Source organism: Carassius carassius, chromosome 3, assembly GCF_963082965.1.
Source record: "Carassius carassius chromosome 3, fCarCar2.1, whole genome shotgun sequence".
Classification (NCBI taxonomy): domain Eukaryota; kingdom Metazoa; phylum Chordata; class Actinopteri; order Cypriniformes; family Cyprinidae; genus Carassius; species Carassius carassius.
The window spans coordinates 15452266-15479697 of NC_081757.1; the positions used below are offsets into that span (position 1 = coordinate 15452266).

At 36.7% G+C, this 27432-nt stretch overlaps 3 protein-coding genes across 5 annotated transcripts in view; 1 reads left to right on the forward strand and 2 right to left on the reverse strand.

Moving 5' to 3' along the window:
- Positions 1-2337: 2337 nt before the first annotated feature.
- Positions 2338-6854, reverse strand: LOC132121297 (meiosis-specific nuclear structural protein 1-like). The gene is made up of 10 exons (XM_059530574.1): positions 6699-6854; positions 6362-6586; positions 5957-6084; positions 5753-5855; positions 5438-5667; positions 5069-5285; positions 4881-4988; positions 3015-3272; positions 2755-2880; positions 2338-2627 (listed from the first exon to the last, which is right to left on the reverse strand). Exons 1-10 carry the CDS (start codon positions 6699-6701, stop codon positions 2514-2516), a joined length of 1512 nt encoding a protein of 503 aa, XP_059386557.1. The 5' UTR covers positions 6702-6854; the 3' UTR covers positions 2338-2513.
- Positions 6855-19389: 12535 nt separating this feature from the next.
- LOC132114457 (intelectin-like) lies at positions 19390-21968 on the forward strand. The gene is made up of 8 exons (XM_059522587.1): positions 19390-19472; positions 20162-20235; positions 20325-20459; positions 20540-20787; positions 20917-21075; positions 21166-21286; positions 21486-21589; positions 21783-21968. The coding sequence occupies exons 2-8, from the start codon at positions 20169-20171 to the stop codon at positions 21933-21935; spliced, it is 987 nt and encodes a 328-aa protein (XP_059378570.1). The 5' UTR covers positions 19390-19472; positions 20162-20168; the 3' UTR covers positions 21936-21968.
- Positions 21969-24642: 2674 nt separating this feature from the next.
- LOC132121312 (integrin alpha-11-like) overlaps positions 24643-27432 on the reverse strand; it is a 50517-nt gene continuing 47727 nt past the window's right edge. For 2 of the 3 annotated variants that reach the window (XM_059530600.1, XM_059530618.1), the window contains 3 exons: positions 27161-27256; positions 26338-26451; positions 24643-26214 (listed from right to left, as the gene is read on the reverse strand). In XM_059530600.1, coding sequence (XP_059386583.1) covers positions 26137-26214; positions 26338-26451; positions 27161-27256 — 288 coding nt within the window. In that variant the 3' untranslated portion in view covers positions 24643-26136. The remainder of the gene's footprint in view (positions 26215-26337; positions 26452-27160; positions 27257-27432) is intronic. The other variant, XM_059530608.1, reaches the window with a different exon arrangement.

Here is a 27432-nt window from a genome sequence, read left to right on the forward strand (position 1 = left end):
GAGCTTTTTGGTGTTAACAGCTATCTGGGGGTCAAAAAGCACCAGGGAAAGAGCAATGTGCCATCTAAAGATGCATATATCTTAATAGGGTTAGCATGTAACCTTATATTTACTTTTGAGATTTATGTTCATTTCCTTTTGGCCATATATGATAATGGTGTTTGCGCAGAACCGGTGACGTACAGCATGATTGAGCCAAGTCAAATCATGCTCAGACTAATCCAATGCAGAACTGGAGCCTGGTCTATTAGCATAAGCTTCACTGTAGACACACAGCTTGCAATCAGAGACTTCATTCTGAGACAATTCAATCTGCAATCCGTCTCAGCAACAGGAAGTTCCCTTCAATCGAGGTTGTGAGGAAAAGGCAATGATAGAAAAAGGTATGATACATATTGTGAGTTCACTGGTCTGTCAAACAACCTGAAGTTCCTTCAAGGTATTAGTACCTCCTGCCCTCCTAGGTAAGCAAGACAAGTTATGATGTGATGCAGAACAATGTCAGGAAAGATTAAGTCTGGTCATGATCACTGAGCTTCAGTTGAAAGATGACAATCGTAAGAAATATCTCACCAGCCTAGTAAAAAAAATCCATTACAGTAGGTGGACCAAATAAGATTTGCTCCAGTGCCGGGAAAAAGACCTAGGTAACTCTCATTAGTGGTTTAATCGAGCTGCGAGGCACTTGAGTCAAGTTTTGGCACGGTCTGCGAACTTTATGAGACTGTAGATTCTTATGTTGACCTTTTATATGTGTTATTTAAATGCAAAATGTTCATTGATATACAGAGAGAGGAAGAAATGAATGTGTATAGCTCAGAAGCTCTGAGAGCTATTTTGTTTGACCAGGGGTAATCATGTGCGTCAGCATGCTGCATGTGCATCTGGCACGCTCGGCAATCTGACCTCTTCATCACCCAGTAAAGACGATGGATTGCAAAACAGGCTGTGACAGGACAGAGGGGTATATGATTCCATCATAATCTTTTTAAAGCTCTGGAGGAAATCAATGGGACTTCCCGTTTCATAAAGTGAAGTAATGACATATAATGTTCTAATAGATTTTTTATTTAAAAAGTTCTGTTCTTTTCATCAATGGTTTCCACAATATTAAGCAGCACAACGGTTTTTAACATTGATTATAATAAATGTTTCTTGATCATCAAATTACCATTTTAGAATGATTTTGAAAGGAACATGTGACACCAAGGACTGTTGTAGTCAGTTATTTTAAGTTACTTTAAATTGTTATATTATTATTAAAACAAAATTCCTGATAAAAAATAAATGCAGCCTTGGTGAGCATAAGAAACTAGTAGTGTTCATAAATATTACAAGAAAGTAAATGATCTTGAATGATCCTTGTCTTTATGCTCATTCAAAACTTCAGCAAACATTGTAACAATATTGACAACATGCTTTTGAGACTTTCAACAATCATTCTGAAGTAAATTATTGACTTATTACAGCGTTAGCTTGGTATTGACATTTCAACGCTGAAGCTGTATGACACAGGAAATTAGTTGCAAGACACATAAAACGGTTTACTGACCTCTCCGTTTTTAACATTCGACAGTACCTCTCAACTACTTTGAGGAAATTTCTAGAACATCATTAAGAGAATGGAATGCATTTTGCAGAGAGCAGCAGAGATTTTATTATCAGTATTGTGAGAAGAGTATGTGGCGATCTAATAATAAAACTGAATTTGCCAGGTTTAGAATTGAAAATGAACTTCTATTGCTAATGGATGGTGATGTTGCATTAAAGTTTGGGGTATCAATTTATTAAAATTTTCTATTAAATTCATTATATGTTTACTTTGAAATGTATTGCATTTTAGCATGTTTCTTACAATTCTTAGAGGGAATTTCAGAATAGCAGTTACAAGAGAGGCATGACATTTTCATAGTGCAGGCATATATAACAGTTAACACTTAAATGGAAGAATAGTACGGCCATGACAGCAGCCAGACCAATCTAATGGACTAACTAACCCAACAGAATGACTGACAGCTGTAGAGACACTGACAGACTTGACTGTACATGAGCAGTCACATTTGATTAAATTCTTGCTCAGATGATATACTGCCTGCCAACCATCAACCATATCCAGTTCTTTCTTAGGAAGCAATGGAACCACTCAGAGGAAAGGAAATGCTTGAATGAGGAACGCTAACCAAGTCTAGTCTACAAATGGTGAACATTTGGTGAATTCGCTTAGAATTCCTCCCTTGAGTTCATTCTACAAAAAAGTGAAATTTAACTTTTATCAGTTCAGGAAAGAAGGGAAAACAATTATGAACACTAAATGGTTACATAACATGACAACGTTAGTTTGAATATACTGTATACATTTATTTAAGATAAAGGTAAATTTGTGTCATGTATCAAATTTGTTCAACAGTTTGTGGAAGAGGCAGATGCACCTAACAGTTCATAATGTACTGTTAAGTATACCAGACGGGACTTAAAAACAGCGCCATATGGTGGTGGTCATGCCAGGAATTACCCTACAGCGAATCATCTCCCCAACCCTCATCAGAGAAAATATCAGCCTGTCGTTGTTTGAAATTGTTTCTGAAATCCTCATCAAAGTGCTCCAGGTCATCTTCTTTGAAAATACCCTAGAAAACAAGGAAAATAGGAAAGCATACAAATGTTGCATTACAAAAAAAACACATTCTCTAAGTAATGGTTCTGATCCCGTGAGAAATGTGTGTGTGTCTGTGCACTATGGTGTGGTGTTCTCACCTTTGGAAGGTATCCCAGCAGTTTCGTTGCATGCTGTTTTAGGAGCCTCTGTCTCTCCTCTTCAATGATCTTTCGCCGCTGAGCCTCTCGCTCCTTCTCCATAGCTCGCTCCTCTTCCTCCCTCTCCTGTTGAATATTTAGATTCATTCATTCCATCTCGTCTGTACTATCAGTGGTTATTGGTATAGTCTGAATCAGAAGCAACTAATGGAACTAATTTCTGCACATTTTCATGCTTGATTTGTGGCTTTGAGTCTTACTTGTTCAGCCAGATACTGCTGTCTCCTTTCTTCCAGTAGCTTCTCCACAGCTCGTTTGTGTTCCAACTGTTTCATACGGCGCTTCTGGGCATTCATCTGCTCAATGCGGTCATCCTCTGCAAACTTGGCCATCATCATCTGTCTAAAGGTCTTCTCTTCCTCTTTCTCAGCTTGTATGCGCAACTGCTTGAAGGCCATCATCTCCTGACACGTCTGCTGCAGCTCTAGCCGCTGCCGGATCCTCTTTTCCATCTCTTCCTGTGAGTGAGTGATGTGATGGTAAAGAAATAGTAAATGTACACGGTCCTGAAATATGCTTAATATTCTTGGTTAATTGAAATATGACTGGGATTTTTCTAGATAGGCATCATAAGGTTAGTGTTGCCAGGGTCACGATTTTCCACACAATTGGGCTATTTTAAAAATGTCACAAGAAAAATTGTTGTATTGTGTGTTTTTGGGCCACTTATATAATGTAACACAGCCACCAAAAGGCTTACTAGAGGTTACATTTAGACACAAGTTTCACACACATCAGGAATTTGAAAGCAGTTAAATTAAGTTTGCCATTATAGATTAATAATGCATTTATTCTTGTGTGTAGACAAAACAAGAGTGAATGTGGAGAGTAGAGGAGTGAAACAAAAAGAGTATGTAGACTATTAATAATAGTCTTGACCACTGTTGGGAACGTTACTTTAAAAATGTAATTAGTTATAGTTACTCACTACTTGTTCCAAAAAAGTAACTGAGTTAGTAACTGAATTACTCTATAATAAAAGTAACTCGTTACCAGGGAAAGTAACTATTTGCATTACTGTAAAAAAAAAAAAAGTTGCTATGTGTCAAAGAATTTGTTTTTTTAGCAGTTTTCACAAGTCAGTTGAAATAAGTAGAACAGACAGGTGTTCGTACATAACTTTCGAGATTTATTGCACGTCAACAGACAGCAAGAGTTTTATCCTGCACTCTTTGTAAGAAAGGTGTTTTTAGCCACTAGCTTTGTAGATGCGTGTGTCACACATTACATGCACGTTCTTGCCTTTGACTACAATGAATTTGAAGTAGTGCTTATATCTCCACCTTGAAAATGCCAACTTTTCATCGGATTGCTCCTGACTCGCCATTTCTGCTGCTGCTGCGAATCTCTGTGTAGCTGTTGCGTGTGTGTGACTGTGGGTGTTTGGCGCCGCTGGCGCGTGTGTGTAAAAACACTGGCTCTGATTGGCTACCATGAAACACATGACTCTGCCTTAGCCAATCATAATCGTTTATCTCGTTATTAACCCACCTGCTCACTCGCTGTGTGAGCCAGGGGTGCGTTCGGATTGCATATTAAATCAATGCATAGTAACGCACCGCATTTAACGTTCAGTAAAGTTAACGGCGTTGTAACGACGGGAAAAGTAATTAGTTAGATTACCCCGTTACTGAAAAAATAACGTCATTACCTAACGCCGTTCTTTTAAACGCCGTTATTCCAAACACTGGTCTTGACTAAGATTAGAAGATTTTTGGGGAAGTTAAAGAATGTATAGGTATACAGATTAAATAATAAATGTGCACATACCGCAAAAAACCTAGTCTAGCTAAAATTATAAAAAAAAAAACAGAATAAATAAAATCATAAATGTTTATTTCAAGGCCCTTTATCGGTCAACTGTGACTGGACACAGGAAAAAAACTGCGCTAGTTTTCATTACTTTTGGGTGGGTTTTTTTGAGTCAGTTTTGGAATAGAATTTCTTAGTTTTTTTTTAGATCTGGCAAACCTGCATAAGATTAACCTGTGATTTCTTTGTAAAAATGCACAATGTGTATCCAGTAAAGTGAGATGTAGTAAGAGACACTGTAGGAGAGTTCTCACAATTTCCTGTTGTCTTGCAGCCTCGGCCTGCTCTTCCAAGTGAAGTTCCTCACGGACGCGCTCCATCTTCTCACGCTCTCTTTTCTCCATCTCGATCTGCTCAGAGAGCTTAACAAGAAGGAATGAAAGAACACATTAATACCTTAATCTTGAGTACATAATGGCGCAGAGGGTGAGCTGTCATGTACCATTTTGCGCAGTGTTTCTTTGGCCTGTTCTCGCTCTCTAACTTTGGCCATCCTGTCCTCCTCCTTCCTCTGCTGGTAGTGGGCAAACTCAATGATGCGCCTGTTCTCTGCCTCCACCTTTGCTCGCTCTAAATGTCTCCACTCTGCTTGCTGCTTTTTAAAATCTTCAATGTATCTCTGAGTGGCCACCACTTTCTCAAGTCGTAACTGAAGCTCCCTGTAAATGAAGTTTGTCAGTTTCAAACCATCCTACAACCATTTTACCAGCTAATCTAAAAGAGGTGATGATGTCGGCTTTCTCCAGAATTTCTGAAAATGAAGTAGAAAACATTATACTCAGGAAACCGTGAAAACAAAGAACACACTTACCTCTGGTCTTCCTCATAGATCTTCCGCACTATTTCGTCCACCATGAGTTTCTCTTTAAGAAACTCTTCATAGGCTTCCTGTCTCTTGCACTCCTTCTCCTCAAGCTGCCGCTCAAGTTCTTGTTGGTACAGCACTACGTCCTCATACTTCTTCTGCTCCTGCTTCTCTTTCTCCATCTCTGCAAGCTCATGTTCGTCCTTCATCTTACGGGCAACAGCTGCCTCTTGTCGCTGGTAAGATGTAAATTCACAATAAGCAAAACCACAAAATAAGGGACCCAAATGTCAGACACATATTTGCAGATCACACTGTTACCATGGTCTCATATCGCATGGCTTCCTTTTCTGCCATCTGTGTTGCCCGTTCTCTGTTCGTGTAGGCAGACTTGAGCTTTAACTCCAGCTCTCGAAGCTCAACGCTGCCAATAAAAAACAATAATAATAATAAATAATAATAAATGTAAACCCTATAAAAACATTATGCAGTGCTACAGTGCAATTAAGCTCTCCAGTCTCTTACCTGTTCTCTTTAATGTACTGCCTCATCTTCTCATCTCGGAGTTTCTCATTATTAATTCTCGCAAGCTCCTTGGCCATCCTCTCTTCCTGTTCAAGCTCCCTCTCTCTGAACTGTCTGTCCTCTTCTGCCTAAACATACATTTTGCATCAATTTTATTTATATTTTAAAATAAAAATGGTAATGTTACATATACAGTATATGTTCTGATTTAGAATAGACTGTGTTCATTGTATGTTCTGAAATGCATAGATGTTCTTAAAGGTATGTTCATATTTTTGTATGGCAGAAAAAAAATAAACAGTAGGGCACAGCTAATGGGGATCCTAACAAATAAACAAAAAGGAGACCAGGCATCTCTTTTTGAACAACTGACGTATAATGTAAAACGAACAGAATAAAATCAACCTTGAAAAGTGATTCCTCGATTTGTTTGCCATACTCTTCATCTTGCATTTTGCGCAGGAAGCGCTTTTTCTCGACTCTGTCTTCGCACTGGATGTTGGCTTGCAGTTGCTTGTCTTTGGCGATGCGTTTGCTTTGATTCTCACGCATTTCCTCCTGTTTGCGGTGCTCCAACAGCATCTTCTGATGGTGGCTGTGAGAGATGTTGCGCTGCTGGCTCATGAAAGACTGCAAAAAGACGGTTTCCCGTAAGTACAACACAACCTCGCATCAGAGCATCTGCAACGATTAACGTTACCTAGTTCGTTTACTAAGTTACTCATATCTGTATCATTCTTACCATTCTTCAGGTGTACTGGAGGTTGTGGATCAGGTCCGTCGACTTTGCGATATAAATGGTTTTGTTTCTAACTAAACAAAGTGGGAAACGCGCCAGCCACACTCATTTGTTTGTGAGTCGTTGTCCTAGAAACGCCGGGCTTTCCCACCTGGTAATAAAGACGAATATTATTGTCCAGCGCAACTCTTGCAGTGCTAGTAAAGTGTAACAAGTTCCGGAAGCAAACATTCCCATTTATTTTCTCTAAAATTGATATATAACGTAGTGATGGTAACAACGAAGCATGTGAAAACTTTACATTTATTAACCATTGCTTCGCAAAATGAGTCACTGTTTAGAAGCACTCTAAACGCCAAACTCTAGTGACGCTCGGTGGACAGAATCATAGACATAAATGGTGTAAATGGAAAAAAGAAGAAGAAAAAAACCTTGCAATGTTTTCTTGAATCTCTATTAAATGCAATTAAAGCTTTTGAACGGTATATCATTGCACATATCCTACTTCATATCTATGGGTTTTCATATGCGTTCGGTAGCTCACGGGGTATGGAGATGGAGGTCAGGGTATATTCTGGCAAACTGATGGGGTCATGCGCAAAAGATGCGGCTCTGAGAGCCGATGCTTTGTAATGAATCAGAAGAGCCGGCTCGCATCGAGTGCCAGTTTTTTTCCTTTAACTGCTTACCTCAAGGCAGAACTTTGCTTTGATTGGTCAGCAATCGCATCGCGGCCAATCAGATGTGAGTATATGGGATCATACCATTATGTAAAACAGAGAGGGGGATGAAGTGAAGCGGCACTCCAATGCAAGTTAATGAGTTGTAACAACGTTAATGGAGGGGTGACTGTATTGTGGAAACATCGGTTCCTTCAGAGAGAATCTTCTCAAAAACAGGGCAGATAATCACAGAAAGAAGAAATAGGATCAGTCCATCAAAGCTGAGGCATCTGATTTTTTTGAATGCCAATCTTCACTGAGGACATTAATACTGGTTGCTTGAGTTTGGTTCTAGTTCTGTAGATTTATTTGCGGTTTTGTTGTTAATTTGTGCAATAAAATGTTTGATTAAAATATGAAAAAAAATAATGGTTTTCTAACAAAATAAATGCACAAAATTAGGCAATTATAAGGATTCTCATAAAAACACTGCCCATAAAAGGGTTTTCAACACACAAACCATTAGTTTTTGCAAAGTTATGGTAAAACAAAGGCCTACAAAAAATCCTAAATTAAGAGCCATTCAGGAGTCGAAAGAGCCGGCTCTTCTTTGGGAGCTGAGCCAAAAGAGCCGGCTCTCTGAAAAGAGCCGAACTTCCCATCACTATGGCAAACCCTTTACCAATCACGTTTCTCAATCGGCAAAGCAATCTGTGGTACACGCCTCTACCAACACACGATGGGTTACTCGCGAACATGCGCGTAATTTGCAGGGGGGTTACGGGGGTCATGACCCCCACAAAAATCAGATCCAACTAATATAACCCCCTCCAATATCATCACATCATTCAGATTAAAATAAATGTGAAATATTCAGAATGAATACTTTTGTTCGTTTTCTTTATTAATTTCATTTGCCAGCAAGAAAGATAGTATCATATTTTAAATAATCTGTAATGTACCCCCCGCCCCCCGCACCGACTACTTGGTATTACCCAACCCGCTTTCTGTACCAGGTTTGATCACTATTTTGCGCAGTCGCTGGGACGAATGGTTGGAGAAAGCTGACGGAAAGATGAAAAGGACACTGAAACGCAGCCAGACAATGATTTTTCATTGTTGGTCGACAACAGCCAAAAAAAAAAAAAAAAAAAAAAAAATCCTGACCAAACGGAGGTAACGTTGTTACCCCTATTGCTAAGTTAGCTGTTAAGTTAGCTCAGCGTTTCTCAAAGTGTGGGGAATAGAGACATGACAAACAGGTTTTGTGCCCATTTTTTAAATTCCTTTATTTATTGACCATACACTCAAAACAAAGACACAGTTAAATGTAAGCCTTACTTAACCTTTTCACACGTAAGTTTAAAAGTTTTTCAAGGCGACCGTTATTGATCGTAGTATCGTTTTATGGTTCCCATGGAGACGCGTCATTCATTGCTTGTCACACCACAGCCACAATAGCGCTGAATGACTGATGATCTGCTTTTATTTCCTTTTTTATTCAAAATTTCACTAATTTGTTAGCTATAGCAGGATATATCTGATATTCCGATGGTGTGGATGTGTTTTGTTGTTCAAACACCTTTATAACGATCGCGTTAGTTGAGCTGTATGCGCAACGTATTTTAGGTATCTATCTTATTAAAATACCTAAAAAAAAATATGTACATTATTAGGAATTGCATATTGTGATAAAGTTCATTATTTTCCATAATGTAATGATAAAAATTATAGATTATTATTTTAGATTCATTGCACACCAACTGAAATATTTCAGGTCTTTTATTGTTTTAATACTGATGATTTTGGCATACAGCTCATGAAAACCCAAAATGCCTGTCTCAAAAAATTAGCATATTTCATCCGACCAATAAAAGAAAAGTGTTTTTAATACAAAAAAAGTCAACCTTCAAATAATTATGTTCAGTTATGCACTCAATACTTGGTCGGGAATCCTTTTGCAGAAATGACTGCTTCAATGCGGCGTGGCATGGAGGCAATCAGCCTGGGGCACTGCTGAGGTGTTATGGAGGCCCAGGATGCTTAGATAGCGGCCTTAAGCTCATCCAGAGTGTTGGGTCTTGCGTCTCTCAACTTTCTCTTCACAATATCCCACAGATTCTCTATGGGGTTCAGGTCAGGAGAGTTGGCAGGCCAACTGAGCACAGTAATACCATGGTCAGTAAACCATTTACCAGTGGTTTTGGCACTGTGAGCAGGTGCCAGGTCGTGCTAAAAAATTAAATCTTCATCTCCATAAAGCTTTTCAGCAGATGGAAGCATGAAGTGCTCCAAAATCTCCTGATAGCTAGCTGCATTGACCCTGCCCTTGATAAAACACAATGGACCAACACCAGCAGCTGACATGGCACCCCAGACCATCACTGACTGTGGGTACTTGACACTGGACTTCAGGTATTTTGGCATTTCCTTTTCCCCAGTCTTCCTCCAGACTCTGGCACCTTGATTTCCGAATGACATGCAAAATTTGTCCAAAAGTCCAGTGCTGCTTCTCTGTAGCCCAGGTCAGGCGCTTCTGCCACTGTTTCTGGTTCAAAAGTGGCTTGACCTGGGGAATGCACCCACTGAGGTGCCTTGATACAGCACTCTGGGAACAGCCTCTTCGTTCAGAAATTTCTGTGTCTTACCCTCTTGCTTGAGGGTGTCAATGATGGCCTTCTGGTCAGCAGTCTTACCCATGATTGCGGTTTTGAGTAATCAACCAGGCTGGGAGTTTTTAAAAGCCTCAGGAATCTTTTGCAGGTGTTTAGAGTTAATTAGTTGATTCCGATGATTAGGTAATAGCTCGTTTAGAGAACCTTTTCATGATATATGACATGATATATGTATATATATATATATATATATATATATATATATATATATATATATATGTATGTATAGTATTTAATAATTAATGATCTACTTATCTTCATTATCCCCGTGATGAATACGCGGAAGTGACGCATATTGGAAAGTCTACAGTATATAATGTTCCAGATATAATTGTTTGCGCTCTGCTTTAACACTGGGTTTTGTTATAAGCATAAACCATAAATATTTGACTGAAACTTGTACATTAAAATCTGTTTGCTTGAACTTTAACTTTGAAATATTTTAAATGTTGCCCCGCCTTCTACTTCTCAAACCTCGTATTTTCTATGATATAGTGCTGAGAAAACACGTGTACCATGTACCACAGATTGCTTTGCCGATTGAGAAACGTGATTGGTAAACGGTTTGCCAGAATATACCCTGACCTATAGAGACGTTCTTGATGAGAGGCGAAGAGCTCCGGTTCAAATCCTGTGTAACGATAAAATAGTTCAAATGTGCATAAAAGTAAGTTAAAATGGCATGGTTGCATCAGCAAATCCGTTTTTATATCAGTTTTGCATTTGTTAACACTATCGGGTAGGTTTGGGGTTGGTAGGGTGGCATATTTTCAACACTATAGAGCAACTTTTACTTAAGTCCCCGGATATTTGAATTATGTACTGCCGCAATATATACCAGAAGCAACATAATAAAAACACAGCAATACGTAGCTATTTTAACATAATAAAAACGTGCCAGGGTTCTATGGAATTACATTTGGTTCAATAATAATGAACTAAACTTTATAAAACTATGCCATTACAAAAGAAGAAAAACACAAAGAAAAACACAATGAAAATGAAAAAAATTACCTCAGTCGTACAAATTTAACAGGCTCTTCAAATATGCTTCATTCTTTTTTAATGTTTTTCAAAGATTCGTTTTCGCTAATCGTGGATTCTGAATACATTGCCACAGATTTAGCTTATGCTTATGCAGAACGAATTATGTGCCCAGCTACATCTGATTCAAATATTATGCTAATTAACAGTGAGCGGTGGTTTCAGACATTACAGTGCCGCACTCGCACTGACTCTTATTCTGTCTGAAAGAATGAAAAGACTGTGCTGAAGGTGGAGCAATTCAACCAATCAGATGAAAGCAGCGTTTCAGCTCCGCTCACAAGTGTGAATGAAATATTGAAGCCATAAACCGAAGTGATCAAAACGTACACGGACCAACTGTCTTCTCCATGTTCTCTCACTTTAATCCTCTTCTTGAGTCTCGAGTCTCTTGACCTTCTGCAAGCCCCGCCTTGTTCACGCACTGATTGACATGGCGCGAGGGGGCGAGACGTGATCGGCTCGGAATGCATTTTCAATGTGCACATTGAATTTTGCTACATTTTTGACAGGATGAAACCATAGACAGTAAAAGAAATGGACACAGCGACCCCATTGGAACTCAATTGAGACAAGTGAAGCCCATTTTTAGCGATTTTTAGCACTTCTGTTTCTGACGCGCAGACTCAAACTAAGCTTGATGACGTCAGCAACCTGTCTGACAGATGTAAATCTTCTAAGTGGCTGTGCGTGCAAACTGCCATCGTTAATCTTGCAGAGACGGCAAGCTTGAGCGGGGAGTTCTTTGGCGTGAGTGAGCAGGAGTAAGTATTCTGATTAATTATTTTGTATAGTATTTTAAAGTGTAATGCCAGTACGCCATAATAAGTTAATTTCCTGTGAGCTTCTCCTCCTGTCTGTAATTTCTCTACTGTGCGACAGAGTCGAGTGGTTATGACGCAATCGTTAGCCTTTTTTTACAAAAACTATTTCTACGGGGCCATAATGTAACATAGAAGGTAATGGAGCACTTTATACATTGTCGTGTATCTTTAGAAATAAATAATGGACAAATGGAGTCTTTAAACGCCTCAGATGTAAAGTTATTCGCTGTCAAAGTGACGCCAAAATGAATGCAAAGTCAATGGGATGATAACGCAAGTGAAGTTCTGCTACAAGATGGCAGCTCGCGGCCGACTTCAACTTCCGGTCGACTTCCTTGCCGCCTGGATGAAACCTTACTGTCTATGGATGAAACAGTTCACAGAGCTACCCGGTTCAGAGCTGTTGTGGAGGGAGGAACTGCAGTGAACGAGAAATATGAGTCAGTGGATTACGTGAACGAGAACGATTCGTTCACCTAAAAGATTCGTTCAAAAAGAACGATTCGTTCAAAAAGAACGATTCGTTTTTACGAACGACACATCACTAGTGGAGGTGGACACTTTCCTGAGGGCGTCCCTAGACAGTTTGGGGACTTTACGAGCTTCGACTGGAATGGATATGGTACTAATACAGGATGGAGTGCTGAAGAGATAACTGAAGCAGCTGTACTTCTCTTTTATCGCTGACACTCTGATCATTCTAAAGAGATATACCGCATTTATTAATGAACATTATACCTGAACATTATAAATACAATGAGGAATTTATTTACAACATAAATTATTTATAAAGGCTATAATAAGTGCATTTTTTTGGGGGGGGGGGGGGGATTTCAGATAAGCATGCTCCAATGTTTTTAACTGCTGAAAATTAATACACAGGTTAGCCATTTAATAAACAGCTTCTGCTATTTTCTGCTCCTTATCCAGTACTGGATACGTATACGTTTTTTTTATAACTGTCCAAAAGTGGAAGCAAATATATAACATTTTAATAAATTAAGTGGATTGGCACCTATTGAAACAAATTATACATTGTCAATTATTACAATAACTTCTGTGACTAAAGTCTGTTTAAATAATCAGGTCTCCTGCGGAAGCCTGCATCTGTGTCTGTGTTGTGTGCCTGATATCATTTGTTTGGTGCAGTTAACATTAAAATGAAGGGAATAAACCTTTAATCTGTGTCAGGAAGAGAAATCTTCTTGGGTTGCTGACACTGATGGCTAATTTTCTTTCTCCCTGTCTTTCTACTATATTTATCCACTCCATGCAGGGGCGTGTTTTTTTTTTCTTTCTTTTTTTCTTTTTTTTAATTGAATTAATCTTTATTTCGAACAATTCATAAAAAAATAAAAAATAAAAATGACAGCAATTCATAAGAAATATCCATATAAATAAACAAACATGTATAACATAATAATATAATAATCAACCTGTTCGAAAAGGGATAGTTAGAAGCCCTAGGCTTATCAAAAACTACCCCCAGTAACTACCCAAACCAATTCACAATCTAACAAGAAAAATTAACATAACATTTTAAATAATACAACAACAAAAAAAAATACTAAATTAAATAAAGCGTTATCTTAATATTAAGATGAAGAAAAAAGCATATACAAAAACCATTATCAAGCATTCTTTCCCACCATAATGAATTATCATTCACCCTCTCCATTTCTATACTTATCAAGCATAAAACTTTTTTACCTTTTTCTAAATTGCAACATATTAACACTTTGTTTGATTGAACTGCTCAGACCATTCCACAAAAGCACCCCACAAATCGAAACACACATACTTTTGAGTTTTGTCCGAGTCCTATGTTGACTCAAATTTAAATCCCCTCTCAAGTTATAACCCCCAACCCTATCTGTAAATAACTGTTGTATGTTTTTAGGCAACTGTTTATTTATTGCTTTATAGATTAATTGAGCAGTCTTAAGTTTAACGAGATCTTTAAACTTCAAAGTGTGCAATTTTAAATATAGTAAATTAGTATGCTCAAGATAACCTACCTTGTTTACTATTCTAATAGCTCTTTTTTGTAATGTACTTAATGTTTGTAAGGTGGTTTTGTAGGTGTTACCCCATACTTCAACACAATAATTTAAATAAGGCAACACAAGTGAACAATACAAAATAAAAAGTGCTTTTTTACTCAATACATGCCTTGCTTTCCCCATTACTCCAATACTCTGCGCTACTTTTGTTCTAACGTATTTGATGTGTGGTTTCAAACAAATTTTATGATCAAGAATCACACCCAAAAATTTGTTTTCATAGACTCTTTCTATTTTAACATTATTAATCATAACTTTTACTTGTGTGTCAGTTTTACGATTACCAAAAAGCATAAATTTGGTTTTATCTAGATTTAACGATAATTTATTTAAGTCAAACCATATTTTTAATTTATTAATTTCTGATGTGACCCCTTCCAACAGCTGCTTCAGATTTTCCCCTGAACAGAAAATATTAGTATCATCAGCAAAAATCACAAATTTTAGACGGTTAGTCACACTACATATGTCATTTATGTACATTATAAATAATTTTGGACCCAATATTGACCCCTGTGGTACTCCACAGGTGATACCCAAACAATCTGATCTGAACTCCCCCATTTGAACAAATTGTAGTCTGTTACTTATGTAACTTTTCATCCAATCTAATGCAATTCCTCTGATACCATACTTTTCCAGTTTATTGATTAACAAACTATGATCAATTGTATCGAAAGCTTTTTTTAAATCAATAAATACTCCCACTGCATATTGTTTGTTATCTATAGCACTGGTAATGTCTTCAATTAACTCCATAATTGCCATTGATGTAGATCTGTTTGACCTGAATCCATATTGACTATCAACCAATAATTCATGCTTCTCAATAAAATTATCCAATCTGATTACATACAATTTTTCTAATATTTTGGAGAACTGAGAGAGTAAAGACAATGGCCTATAATTTTGTGAATTTATTTTTCAATCCAGATTTATATAGTGGAATGATTTTAGCAATTTTCATTTTGCTTGGGAATACACCTGTTTTGAAAGACAAATTATAAATATGAGTTAACGGTTTAACAATTGCACCAATGATTTCCTTAATTAAAACCATATCAATATCGTTCACGTCTGTTGACTTTTTATTCTTACAATTATTTACAATATCAATAATCTCAATTTCCTCAGCTGGTTTCAAAAACATAGAGTAAGGGTTACTGTCTAAATAATCCACTGCCTTCACCTCACCTTCAGTCAGTGGATTTTTTATTACATCAGCCAGTTTTGCTCCCACACTTACAAAGAAATTGTTAAACCCATTGGCCGCATCTTTCATATTGTTTAAAGTCCTCTCATTATCTATAAAATACAGAGGGTATTTATTATTCTTTGGTCCATTCCTTATGATATTATTTAGCACTTTCCATATACCCTTGATATCATTTTTATTATCATTTAATATTTTATTATAATAATCTTTCTTACTTATCCTCATGATACTGGTCAATTTATTTTTATATCTTTTGTATTTATACTCAGCTTCTTTGGTTCTGTGTTTTATAAATTCTTTGTACAAGGTGTTCTTTTTTTTGCAAGCATTTTTTAATCCCTTTGTCATCCATGGTCTCTCTTTAAATTTGTGCTTTATAGTAAATTGATTTATCGGACAGTGTTCATCATATAATGATTTAAAAGTAGACAGAAATGTTGCGTATGCATTATTGGTATCAGTCTCATCATACAATTTTTTCCAATTATATGCAAGTAATTCTCTTCTGAGTGTATTTATTGATTCAACAGTTCTGATTCTCCTGCAACTAATCACCTTAACTTCCTTATACTTCACATGATCACAAACACACATCACAAAAACTGGCAAATGATCACTTATGTCATTTAGTAACAACCCACTCATTAGACTATTGTCCATTCGGTTTGTGAATATATTATCTATTAGAGTTGCACAGTGTGATGATATTCTGCTTGGTTTTGTTATAAGTGGGAAAAGACTCATGCTAAACATTAAATCGATAAATTCATCTGTCAGTTTATGCTTACTGGGATTTAAAAGATCTATATTAAAATCCCCACAAACGAACACCGTTTTTTGCTCATTCTTAGTAAATACACTTTACATACTGTTCATGAACATTTCGATATTTGAACCAGGGGCTCTGTATACACAGCTTACAATTACATTTTTCTTTTTTTCCAAATTAATTTCGACCGTTATTATCTCCATCACATCATCAATGTTAGTTGACATATTTTTCACAATTTTATATTTTAATCTTCTATCTACATATAATGCTACTCCACCTCCTTTTTTATTCTCTCTATTAACATAATTCAAATCATATCCATCCAACTCATGATCAACACCCTTCTCAGAATTAAGCCAGGTCTCAGATATGGCTATCACCTGGAATGGGTTTTTTAAATGACTTAAGTATTCTTTGATGTAAAGAAAATTTCCATATAAGCTTCTGCTATTAAAATGAACAAATGACAATCCATAATCAGATTTTATAATCTTGTTGAATTGATCATCAGAGTAATAACAACAGTTGTTGTTTATGTTGTTAAGAAAATTGTTTTCTGGGTCAAGATCTTGTTCAAAACTATGTAGATTATGATCAGTGAATTTGAAAGTTTTTAAGTTCCAACCTTCATTGTCATCATTGTCACTCTCATTTTCACCTGTTGTTAAGTTTAAACAGTCAAGCTCTTCAAAAGAGTCCATAGCCATTATAATTCAAATAAGTCACACATATTGATACATATTGAACCCCTTACTAAGTTACATGATCATGATTCATTGGTACTTGTCCAGCTCCTCAATGAATCTCACAGTCAGTACTCTTGCTTCTTCAGGTGACCCGTTAAGTTTAATGAACACCTTGCAGTTAGTTGTCCAGGTTGACTGGATTTTCCTCTGCTTCCTTAGGAAGCGTGCCCTTCTAGCTATGTCTGCATTTTTTTTCGTCAGGTGCTCGTTCACATAAACATCAGTCCCTCTAAGTTTATTACCTTGCCTAAGCAAAGCATTTTTGTTTTTTCTGTTCGTAAAGCGAATTATTATTGCAGGTTTGTCATTCTTGTTTTTCCGGGGTAAGGGATGACAAGCCTCAATATCAGTTTGTGAAATTGATAAGCCTTTGCTGTGAAAAAAAGCAATCACCTGTTGCTCCACGGAGTCCATGTCTGGATCGATGAGCTCCCCATTTCCTGTCGTTGTCACCGCCCTGGCGTAAGAACGCGGCCTGGTCTCCAATCCGCTGACAACAATATCGTTCATGCGGGAATGCTGTTCCATGTCAGCCACGCGGCACTCCAGACTAGCGATCCGCTTGTCCTTCTCCTCATTTTGTTTTTTCAGTTCTTTAATTTCGCTCATCAAATCAATGAGTAATTTCTGCTGCTTAGAGACAGTCGAGATCTCCTCAGACAGAAAATCAAGCGTTTTCTTTATCTCTTCGATCTCCTCGTTCTTCTTTGGAGGCATTTTTGTTGAATCTAATTTCAGTCTTAATCAAGGACCGCATATAGAAAATACATCTGAACTTTTTAAAGAGGTTTTATATATATAAAAAAAAAAATCTGTGTGTATTGGTTTGTAATGTGTATTGCGAAATGTAACTTGAATTTCCAAAGCGCAATCTGAGGTTCTGATTCGCGAGCACCTCGACAGAGCAGCACATTCCTCGATTATTTCCGAAATATTAACTCGATGTTCACATAATGATCATATCTAGTTGCATAAAAGGGCTCGGGCAATAATGTATTCTGCATAAATAATGAAACCGACAAAATGTGTCTTCTTCCTTCAAAAAGACAGAAGACAAATAACAAGCTGCTAACTTCTCTCAGGATGCATTCATCTATATACACTGAACCAGGGGCACAGAGTCAGTGGAACTGACAGTCGTGAACTATGTAAAGACTTTACATAAATTGGAAACACTCGTTTTCATTGTTACTATTTTAAATACTTTATTAATTATTGCAAAGTCATCAAAATTAACTCATGCCATCCAAACTAATTATTTTGTGAAAGAAAATCAAAAATAAATCAAAACAGTCGTTTATGGGTGGAGTTGGCGCAGTGGATAAGATAAGACGTCTTTGGTGTGAGAGACCTGGGTTCGAATCCACTGTGAGACACCAATGTGTCCCTGAGCAAGACACTTAACCCCTAGTTGCTCCAGAGGCGTGCGACCTCTGACATAAGTAGCAATTGTAAGTCGCTTTGGATAAAAGCGTCAGATAAATGTAAATGTTATGATATAGATGTGAGACTTATTCGCAAAATCACCACTAGGTGGCGCAAAGGGTTGATGCTTTGCTCAGAAAGGCTGGAATTGTGACATTTTCACTTGTAAATGAAGATATAAAGTAAATTAAACAAGTCTTTTAATGTCCATTTGAAGTTACTGACTGCTCCTTTATCACTGCTGTCTGAGACACAATGAAATAATTCTGCTACTGCTGATCTGACAGTCACAGTATTCAGTCAGTGTATTCTGCTGATTATCTTATTGCTTTATTTTTTTAGACATTTCAATGTATTTTTATTGCACTTGTACATCTATCATATTTCTATCTATTGTTCCTGATCAACAGAAAAGCCTATTAGGCTATTTTATGTTAGCATGTTTTAATAAATTATATATATTTTGTTGTATAGTCTGTGTCAATTTTCCAAAATTGAGATTTATACACAATATGAAAGCTGAATAAATGTTCTGTCTGTTGTTAGGATAGGGTAATATTTGGCCAAGATACAAATATTTGAATATCTGAAATCTGAGGGTGCAAAAAAAGGGGTCAGCATAAAAGAAAAATCAACATTTTTTACCTATAAAATGTATTTTTGGATATTGCTATAAATATACCCCAGCAGCTTAAGACTGTATAAATATTTAAATTCAAATTTAAAATATAGCTTAAGGCTGCTGGGGTCCAGGGTCACACATATAAATATAATGAAGCATGAAAAATTTTTGAGCACAAAACAATTGGGCCCAAAATGACATTTTAATGAGAGAAGACATGTTGAAACCAAAAAAGGGAAACTTTTTGTTCACAGAGAACACTATAAACTACAAAACTGTATAGAGAAAAATATAAAATGTAATGTGTATTGCTGAAGTTTAACAAAACACCTATGCACCTGAAGTGTCCATATAAATTAAAATTAAAATTAAATATTGATAAATTTTGATACATTGAACTACAGTAAAGAAGGAGAAGAGTGTAAAGAAGTGATTCCCAGAGCTTGGTATTGATTTGAACCCCCACCCCCCACCAAAGGCTGAGAATAAATCACTCTTCAAGTGCTGCCTGCAATAAGCATGAAGGATGAGTATTAGTTTATACATTATGATTCGATATTTCATCAAATGTAATGAATTATCAAACTTCAAAAATCTTTAGAATTAACAAAGGAGATGTGGGGGGGGGGGGGGTAGATTTAAGCGGCCACGCGCATCCTCTGACTTGCACAAGCTAGAAGTCTCGACAGTGCTCGATAAATCAGAAGAGGGAAACACAGGACAAAAACGTAAGATTTTTTGAACTATACAATGAAATAAATAAAAGAAAGAGAGTGAACTAAGTAGATGTTAATTTTGTATTTAATCTACTTTTTTTACGAAAGAAACTTAAAAGTGAAAGCAGAGCTTCAAGCTGCGCGTTGAGTTCACGGGCAGAATAACCGCGTCACGAAAAAAAACCTGTTCACTAACCAACAGTAGCCATTGTTCACAAACAAGATAGTAAAAATACTTGGCCTTGTTATCATTATAACAGTGCAGTGTTATTATTTCCTGATGTAAACTATAAAAATGCACAAGATTGTTCTGTAGCATTCTCCTATGGCATAAATCAATTCAGTATAAACTTCCACATTGCTGTATGTTGGATATTGATTGAAAGAGATTGGACAGGATTCACGCTTTTTTACTGTTTGTCGATACAGAAAAAAAGACAGGACTATTTTATTAGAAAGGTAAAACATATGAAACGCCCCTTAGACAAAACGGTACACGCAGAACTCTTTCTGGTTTTCCTGGACTTCCTGGTTATCGGTCCACAGATTCTCATCTACATCACAACGATATCTTCCCTTACAATGCAGCACGGAAAGAATCTAACTGCAGAGAACAGCGATGAGGCTGTAACACAAACTGAATACAGAAAAATGTGCTTAATATGTTATTGTGAATAACTTTTCTCCTTTTGTTTGCAAAGTACAAAAATGTTTCCTGGGTTCCTTCTCAGCCTCGCACTCTCACTGAATCTATGGTTCTGTGACGTAGCATTAAGTGGGTGTATTTTTTCTTCTTCATTTAAATAAATTTATCTCATTTCGTATCACAATATATATACACTGTCTTTATGTTTCATATTTTAGCAACTCAACAAGAAGCACCATGTATTATTATGGATGAAACCAATATCAACCCTGAGGTTGCAAAACTTCTGGGCAGAATTAAATATGTTGCTCGAAGCTGCAAAGAAATCCGTGACAAGTATCATGTTTATGATGGTACAATCTTTTCTATTTATTTTTGCTATCTTAAGCACCAACTGCATTTACTTGACTCAGGAATACTTCTGTTCATTCAGACGGCCTGTACTATCTGATCTCATCAAGAGGGGTCCTTTACCAGACGTTCTGTGATATGACCACTGCTGGCGGCGGCTGGACGCTGGTGGCCAGTGTTCATGAAAACAACATGCATGGAAAGTGCACTGTTGGTGATCGCTGGTCTAGTCAGCAGGGCAGTGACCCAAACCGTCCTGATGGTGATGGGACATGGGCAAACACAGTCACATTTGGAGCTGCCGAAGCGGCCACAAGTGATGATTACAAGGTATTTTTATTACAACATAAAGAATATTAAGACACTGGGCCGACATCAAATGATTTATCTAGAATATGAAACAGATCAAAACTGCATTATATAAAGCACTATATAAATAAATGTGACTTGACTTGACAGAATCCTGGATATTTTGACATTGTGGCACAGGATGTGTCTGTGTGGCATGTTCCTAATAATAGTGAGCTGGAACACTGGACCACTGCCTCCATCCTGAGATACCACACTGAAAATCACTTCTTAACCCTACATGGAGGAAACCTTTTGAGTTTGTTCAAGGTCAAACAAACTTTGACACAATGTTTAAGTTTGAAACATTGACAGACATATAGGCAAAGCTAAAGCGGACATTTATCTTCATTTTCCCAGAAATTCCCTGTGAGGTTTGGAATCGGGACATGCAACGTTGATAATGGACCTGTTATTCCAATAGTATATGATACTGGAAATGCTATTTCAACCAAATATCTGTATGGTCGTTATCTAAGAGGTACAGCAATACATCTTAAGACAATATTTTTCAAATATTTGTAAAGAAAGTAGCTAAATTGATTGAGTCATAAAATCTTTGTATCGTTCAGTGATGCTATTATTTAAGACATCATCCCTTTTGTAATCTGATTACTGTTGTATGTGGATCTACAGTGACAGATCATCATCAATGATATATTTTGTGAATTTGTTGTCAGGATTATTTGAGCCTGGATTCATCACATTCAGGGTCTTCAATAACGAAAAGGCAGCTATGGCTATTTGTTCAGGTGTTAAACCAATCGGTTGTGACACCGAACATGTGAGTTAAAAAATAATATGAATTATTTTTAACAACATTAATGAACAGAATTTGTGATATAATAATTCAGATCAGACAATATTACATGGATGCATTTACAGTAATACACTTATAACAAAAATAAAACTACAGCATTAATGTTATTTGAAGAAATGCACATTGTGTTGCTAGTAATGTACTCGTATTGTTGCAGTTCTGTATTGGTGGAGGTGGACACTTTCCTGAGGAGGTCCCTAGACAGTGTGGGGACTTTACGAGCTTCGACTGGAATAGACATGGTATTAATACAGGATGGAGTGCTTCCAAAGAAATAACTGAAGCAGCTGTACTTCTCTTTTATCGCTGACACTCTGATCATTCTAAAGAGATATACCGCATTTATTAATGAACATTATACCTGAACATTATAAACACAATGAGGAATTTATTTACAACATAAATGATTTATAATGGCTATAATAAGTGCATTTTTTTGGGGTGGGGGGGGGGGGGGGGTTTGGTTCAGATAAGCATGCTCCAATGTTTTTAACTGCTGAAAATTAATTCACAGGTTAGCCATTTAATAAACAGATTCTGCTAATTTCTACTCTATTTCCAGTACTCAATACATTAAAACTGTATACGTTGTTTTTATAACTGTCCAAAAGTGGAAGCAAACATATAACATTTTAATAAATTCAGTGGATTGGCACCTATTGAAACAAATTATACATGGTCAATTATTACAATAACTTATGTGACTAAAGTCTGTTTTTGGTTAGATGTCATGTCAATGTAAACGCCCCTAAAGACCACTAAGCGCATGACATCATTTGTCATGTCCTCGGGTTGATCACCCTGTCTTTCGATTGGTGTGTTCTGTATCTGTCTGGTATCTTCCCCGGCTGGTTTTTTGTTCTCTTTGAGGATGTTCATTTTTGGACTTATTAAAAATAATCAGGTCTCCTGCGGAAGCCTGCATCTGTGTCTGTGTTGTGTGCCTGATATCAATTGTTTGGTGCAGTTAACATTAAAATGAAGGGAATAAACCTCTAATCTGTGTCAGGAAGAGAAAGCTTCTTGGGTTGCTGACACTGAAGGGTAATTTTCTTTCTCCCTGTCTTTTACTATATTTATCCGCTCCACTTAGGGGCTTTTTTTGTTTTTCACATAAATTGGAAACACTCGTTTTCATTGTTACTATTTTAAATACTTTATTAATTATTGCAAAGTCATCACAACTAACTCATGGCATCCAAACTAATTATTTTGTGAAAAAAGTCAAAAATAAATCAAAACAGTCGTTTATGACATAGATGTGAGACTTATTCGCAAAATCACCACTAGGTGGCGCAAAGGGTTGGTGCTTTGCTTAGAAAGACTGGAATTGTGACATTTTCACTTGTAAATGAAGAAAAAATAATTAAGGAAATTAAACAAGTCTTTTAATGTCGATTTGAAGTAACTGACTACTCCTTTATCACTGCTGTCTGAGACACAATGAAATAATTCTGCTACTGCTGATCTGACAGTCACAGCATTCAGTCAGTGTATTCTGCTGATTATCTTATTGCTTTATTGTTTTAGACATTTCAATGTATTTTTATTGCACTTGTACATCTATCATATTTCTATCTATTGTTCCTGATCAACAGAAAAGCCTATTAGGCTATTTTATGTTAGCATGTTTTAATAAATTATATATATTTTGTTGTATAGTCTAAGTGTCAATTTTCCAAAATTGAGATTTATACACAATCTGAAAGCTGAATAACTTTTCTGTCTGTCCATTAATGTATGGTTTGTTAGGATAGGGTAATATTTGGCCAAGATACAAATATTTGAATATCTAAAATCTGAGGGTGCAAAAAAAAAAAAAAAAGTCATTTCAATAGTTTTGACCTATAAAATGTATTTTTGGATATTGCTATAAATATACCCCAGCAACTTGATTGGGTCCAGGATCACACATATAAATATAATGAAGCCTGAAAAAAGTTTGAGTACAAAACAATTGGGCCCAAAATGACATTTTAATGAGAGAAGACATGTTGAAACCAAAAAAGGGAAACTTTTTGTTCACAGAGAACACTATAAACTACAAAACTGTAAAGAGAAAAATATAAAATGTAATGTGTATTGCTGAAGTTTAACAAAAGACCTATGCACCTGAAGTGTCCATGTAAATTAAAATTAAAAATTGATCAATTTTGATACATTGAACTACAGTAAAGAAGGAGAAGAGTGTAAAGAAGTGATTCCCAGAGCTTGGTATTGATTTGAACCCCCCCCAAAAGGCTGAGAATAAATCACTCTTCAAGTGCTGCCTGCAATAAGCATGAAGGATGAATATTAGTTTATACATTATGATTCGATATTTCATCAAATGTAATGAATTATCAAACTTAAAAAATCTTTAGAATTAACAAAGGAGATGTGGGGGGGGGGGGGGGTAGATTTAAGCGGCCACGCGCATCCTCTGACTTGCACAAGCTAGAAGTCTCGACAGTGCTCGATAAATCAGAAGAGGGAAACACAGGACAAAAACGAAAAATTTTTTGAACTATACAATGAAATAAATAAAAGAAAGAGAGTAAACTAAGTAGATGTTAATTTTGTATTTAATCTACTTTTTTACGAAAGAAACTTAAAAGTAAAAGCAGAGCTTCAAGCTGCGCGTTGAGTTCACGGGCAGAATAACCGCATCACGAAAAAAAACCTGTTCACTAACCAACAGTAGCCATTGTTCACAAACAAGATAGTAAAGACAGTGTGGGGACTTTACGAGCTTCGACTGGAATGGATATGGTACTAATACAGGATGGAGTGCTTCCAAAGAGATAGCCTAACTGAAGCAGCTGTACTTCTCTTTTATCGCTGACACTCTGATGAGTCTAAATCTTCTCATTGAGATATATTACACTGAATAACACCTGAATGTTATACTGTATGCACAAAATGTATTTCATTACAGTATATATCCTTTATCTTTTATCATTCAGTCTGTACTCTAAGAATACATTTGCATTCTTTGTGACTTTTGAAAAAAATAAAAAATAACCTGTCAGATTAGCCATTTATTGATCCATTTATATCTAATATACTTTAAACATACTTGCAATGTTCATGCATTTCTTTTTACAATTGTTCAGAAGTGGAACAAATGTATAATGTTTCAATAAAACCGTGGGCTGCCAATACTTATCAACAAGTTGTAGTCTACAAGTTACTTTGACAATATTATATGAATACATTTGTGAAGATTTACTCATATAATTTAAGCATTTAAGGGCTAGCATTCTTCGTCATTTATAAACACTCTTTCTTTTTCCAAATTCTTTATTTAGATATTTATTTTATATTCTTGGACAGGCATATTCACACATATATATGATAAAGCATTGGAGAATAGGGATCCCTGACTACAATACTGCAAATGATAAGGATGTTTCATAGCATTGTAAACACTCAACATCATTTGATGTTAGGGAACATTTGAACAATATTCTAAATAGTTTAAATGAATTAACCATCAAATGTCTGGATGACGTATACAGTAAGCATACCCTTTCTCAAAGGCTACTTGTTGAGGTGTGAAGCGTATTAGAGGATGTGCTGCTCAATCATGGAAGTTTAACTGGGGCTGACATCTTCACTAGAGATGCACTACAATGCCACAATCCTCATGAAAGCAAACAATTGAAATCTGTGTAACAAAGATAACCTGTATATTTACAAAATTCAAGTTTGTATCACTACAATATAAAAAGTGCATCAATATAAAAAAAAAGTCAAATAGTCAATGTCCACCTCTATTGTTATTTGAGACTGAAGAATTAGCATACAGAAAAACATAAAATGCTGATGTATAATTATTTAGAGTATTAGAGGAGAATAATTCTTTACAAAATTGTAGTAAAGTCCACAACAGTTCATTTCCTATTCAATAAATTATGGCCACTGCAAAAAACACAGAGCTACATACTCCAGTGCCTAATATTACATAACATATAATAATGACAGGCATTACAATAAAATGAGCTAACTTTTGCACTTTTTACCTCCAAAATGTCCCTTTTTTTCCAGATGTCCAAGAAGAAGCACCAGAAAACATGGCTGTTTTATAGAGTTACAGCCCTTTGAGGTTTCTCTTGTATATCTGCAGAGTCAGACATTGGATTTGACCAAGGATCCAATGCAAATGATTGCATTTCCAAAGACCCTGTGAAAAAGGCTTTTCTTTTTGAATGCATCTTCGAAGTGTCTGCCAGAAGACATGTCCTCAACATGCCATCTGAGGGTTTTGATCTGGAGTGAGAAGTTAGATGGAGACCCGTCTGCAGGGTCGGCTCAGTAAGCAGTGCAGGCATGGTGAGCGTCATTGCAGTGTTTTTCATGGTTGAACAACAGGTCGTCCAGTGCACAGAGCAAATCCCTCTCCTTTCTTCATTGCCTCAAGTCCTGTTTTTCTCTCTTTCTCCCTTTCTGTCTGTTTCAGAGACGTCTAATGTTGCTGTTGGTTGGTCCCTGAGATGTAGGCCTGTCAGAACCCTCATGAGCAGCCTGCGTTATCGCTCTTCCATCATCTTGCCATTAGCCTCATTCTCAATCTCCTCACGCCTTTTCTGCCTTTGGAAAAACCCCAACTATTGGAGTGAAATAATAATAATAATAATAGTAATAATCAAGATTTACTCTGTCTATTCTTAAATCCATCCATGCTTACATGCATGCATCTGTGCATTCTTAAAAAAATAAGTAAACATTACCTTCCAAAGTGCCAAAATGAGAAGTGAGAGGAGTAACAAGCCTCCAAGTGTGCTGCCTATGATAATCCAGATGGGAACACGGTAATCCTCCTCTTTCCTGATCTCCAGGACTATCTAAAAAAAAAAAACATACACATACAAAAGAAAAAGTATAACAAGCTATACTGCTTTACCAGAGATCTTATTATAGCTGCTTGTGGTATGAATGTTGGGTTCCTCAGAGGTCTTTTCTCTGTTTATGTTGGTACTGGTTTTCTGTTCTAAACAAGTTGTCACATTTCATGTTTCATCTGCTGCAGCTGAGTTCAGATTTCCTAATGTTAGTATTTATGTCTATTTTCTGTCCTGCCTACAGATGGCAGCACCACACAGCAATACAGAAGAGAACAGAACTGAACTGTGCTGCTGGTCCTTTCGGTCCCTTTGGCTCCAGGTTCTTTTACTGTGGTGAAACAACACACACAGTAGCTCACCAGAAGACACTGGTGTGTAAAGATAAGGTTCTGGCATGAGAAAACCAGTGCACCTGAATGTATGAAGTCAAATAATCAGTAATGTTAGCATAAGGATGTTTATATCACATGCTTGTGTACAATTGTTGTGTACAACCCTTTCTGACAGATGAATGAAACACATCATTTATCAATGTTTTAGTCTCTCAAAATTGCCAAGGATGTTAAAAGACAACAGCAACTCCTCATACTAACCACATCTTCACAAATTCAGTCATGGATTTATTTTTACCTAGTCTAAACATGTTGTCCTGCAATGTTTCTCTATTATGGGTTTCTGTAAATGCTGGTGTGTATAGAGGGTGACTCACATGTCTGACTGGCCTCTCTTCAGGCAGAAACATAGGGCTGGATGGGTTCAGTTCCACTGAGGCTGTCGTCACCAGCTCGAGGGTTTTGAACTTCAGCTGCCCGTGACAAGAAAAACAGTTTTCAGTTTCTCTGACAGATGCTTACTTCATTGGATGTGCAAAAGTTGGAGAGAGCAAGCACTAAAAGTGAGAAACTAGAGAAGCGGTGGAGAAAGCCATACTTCTAGCAAAATGTCTGACCTTAGATAAACAATATCAAACCAAGTGGACAC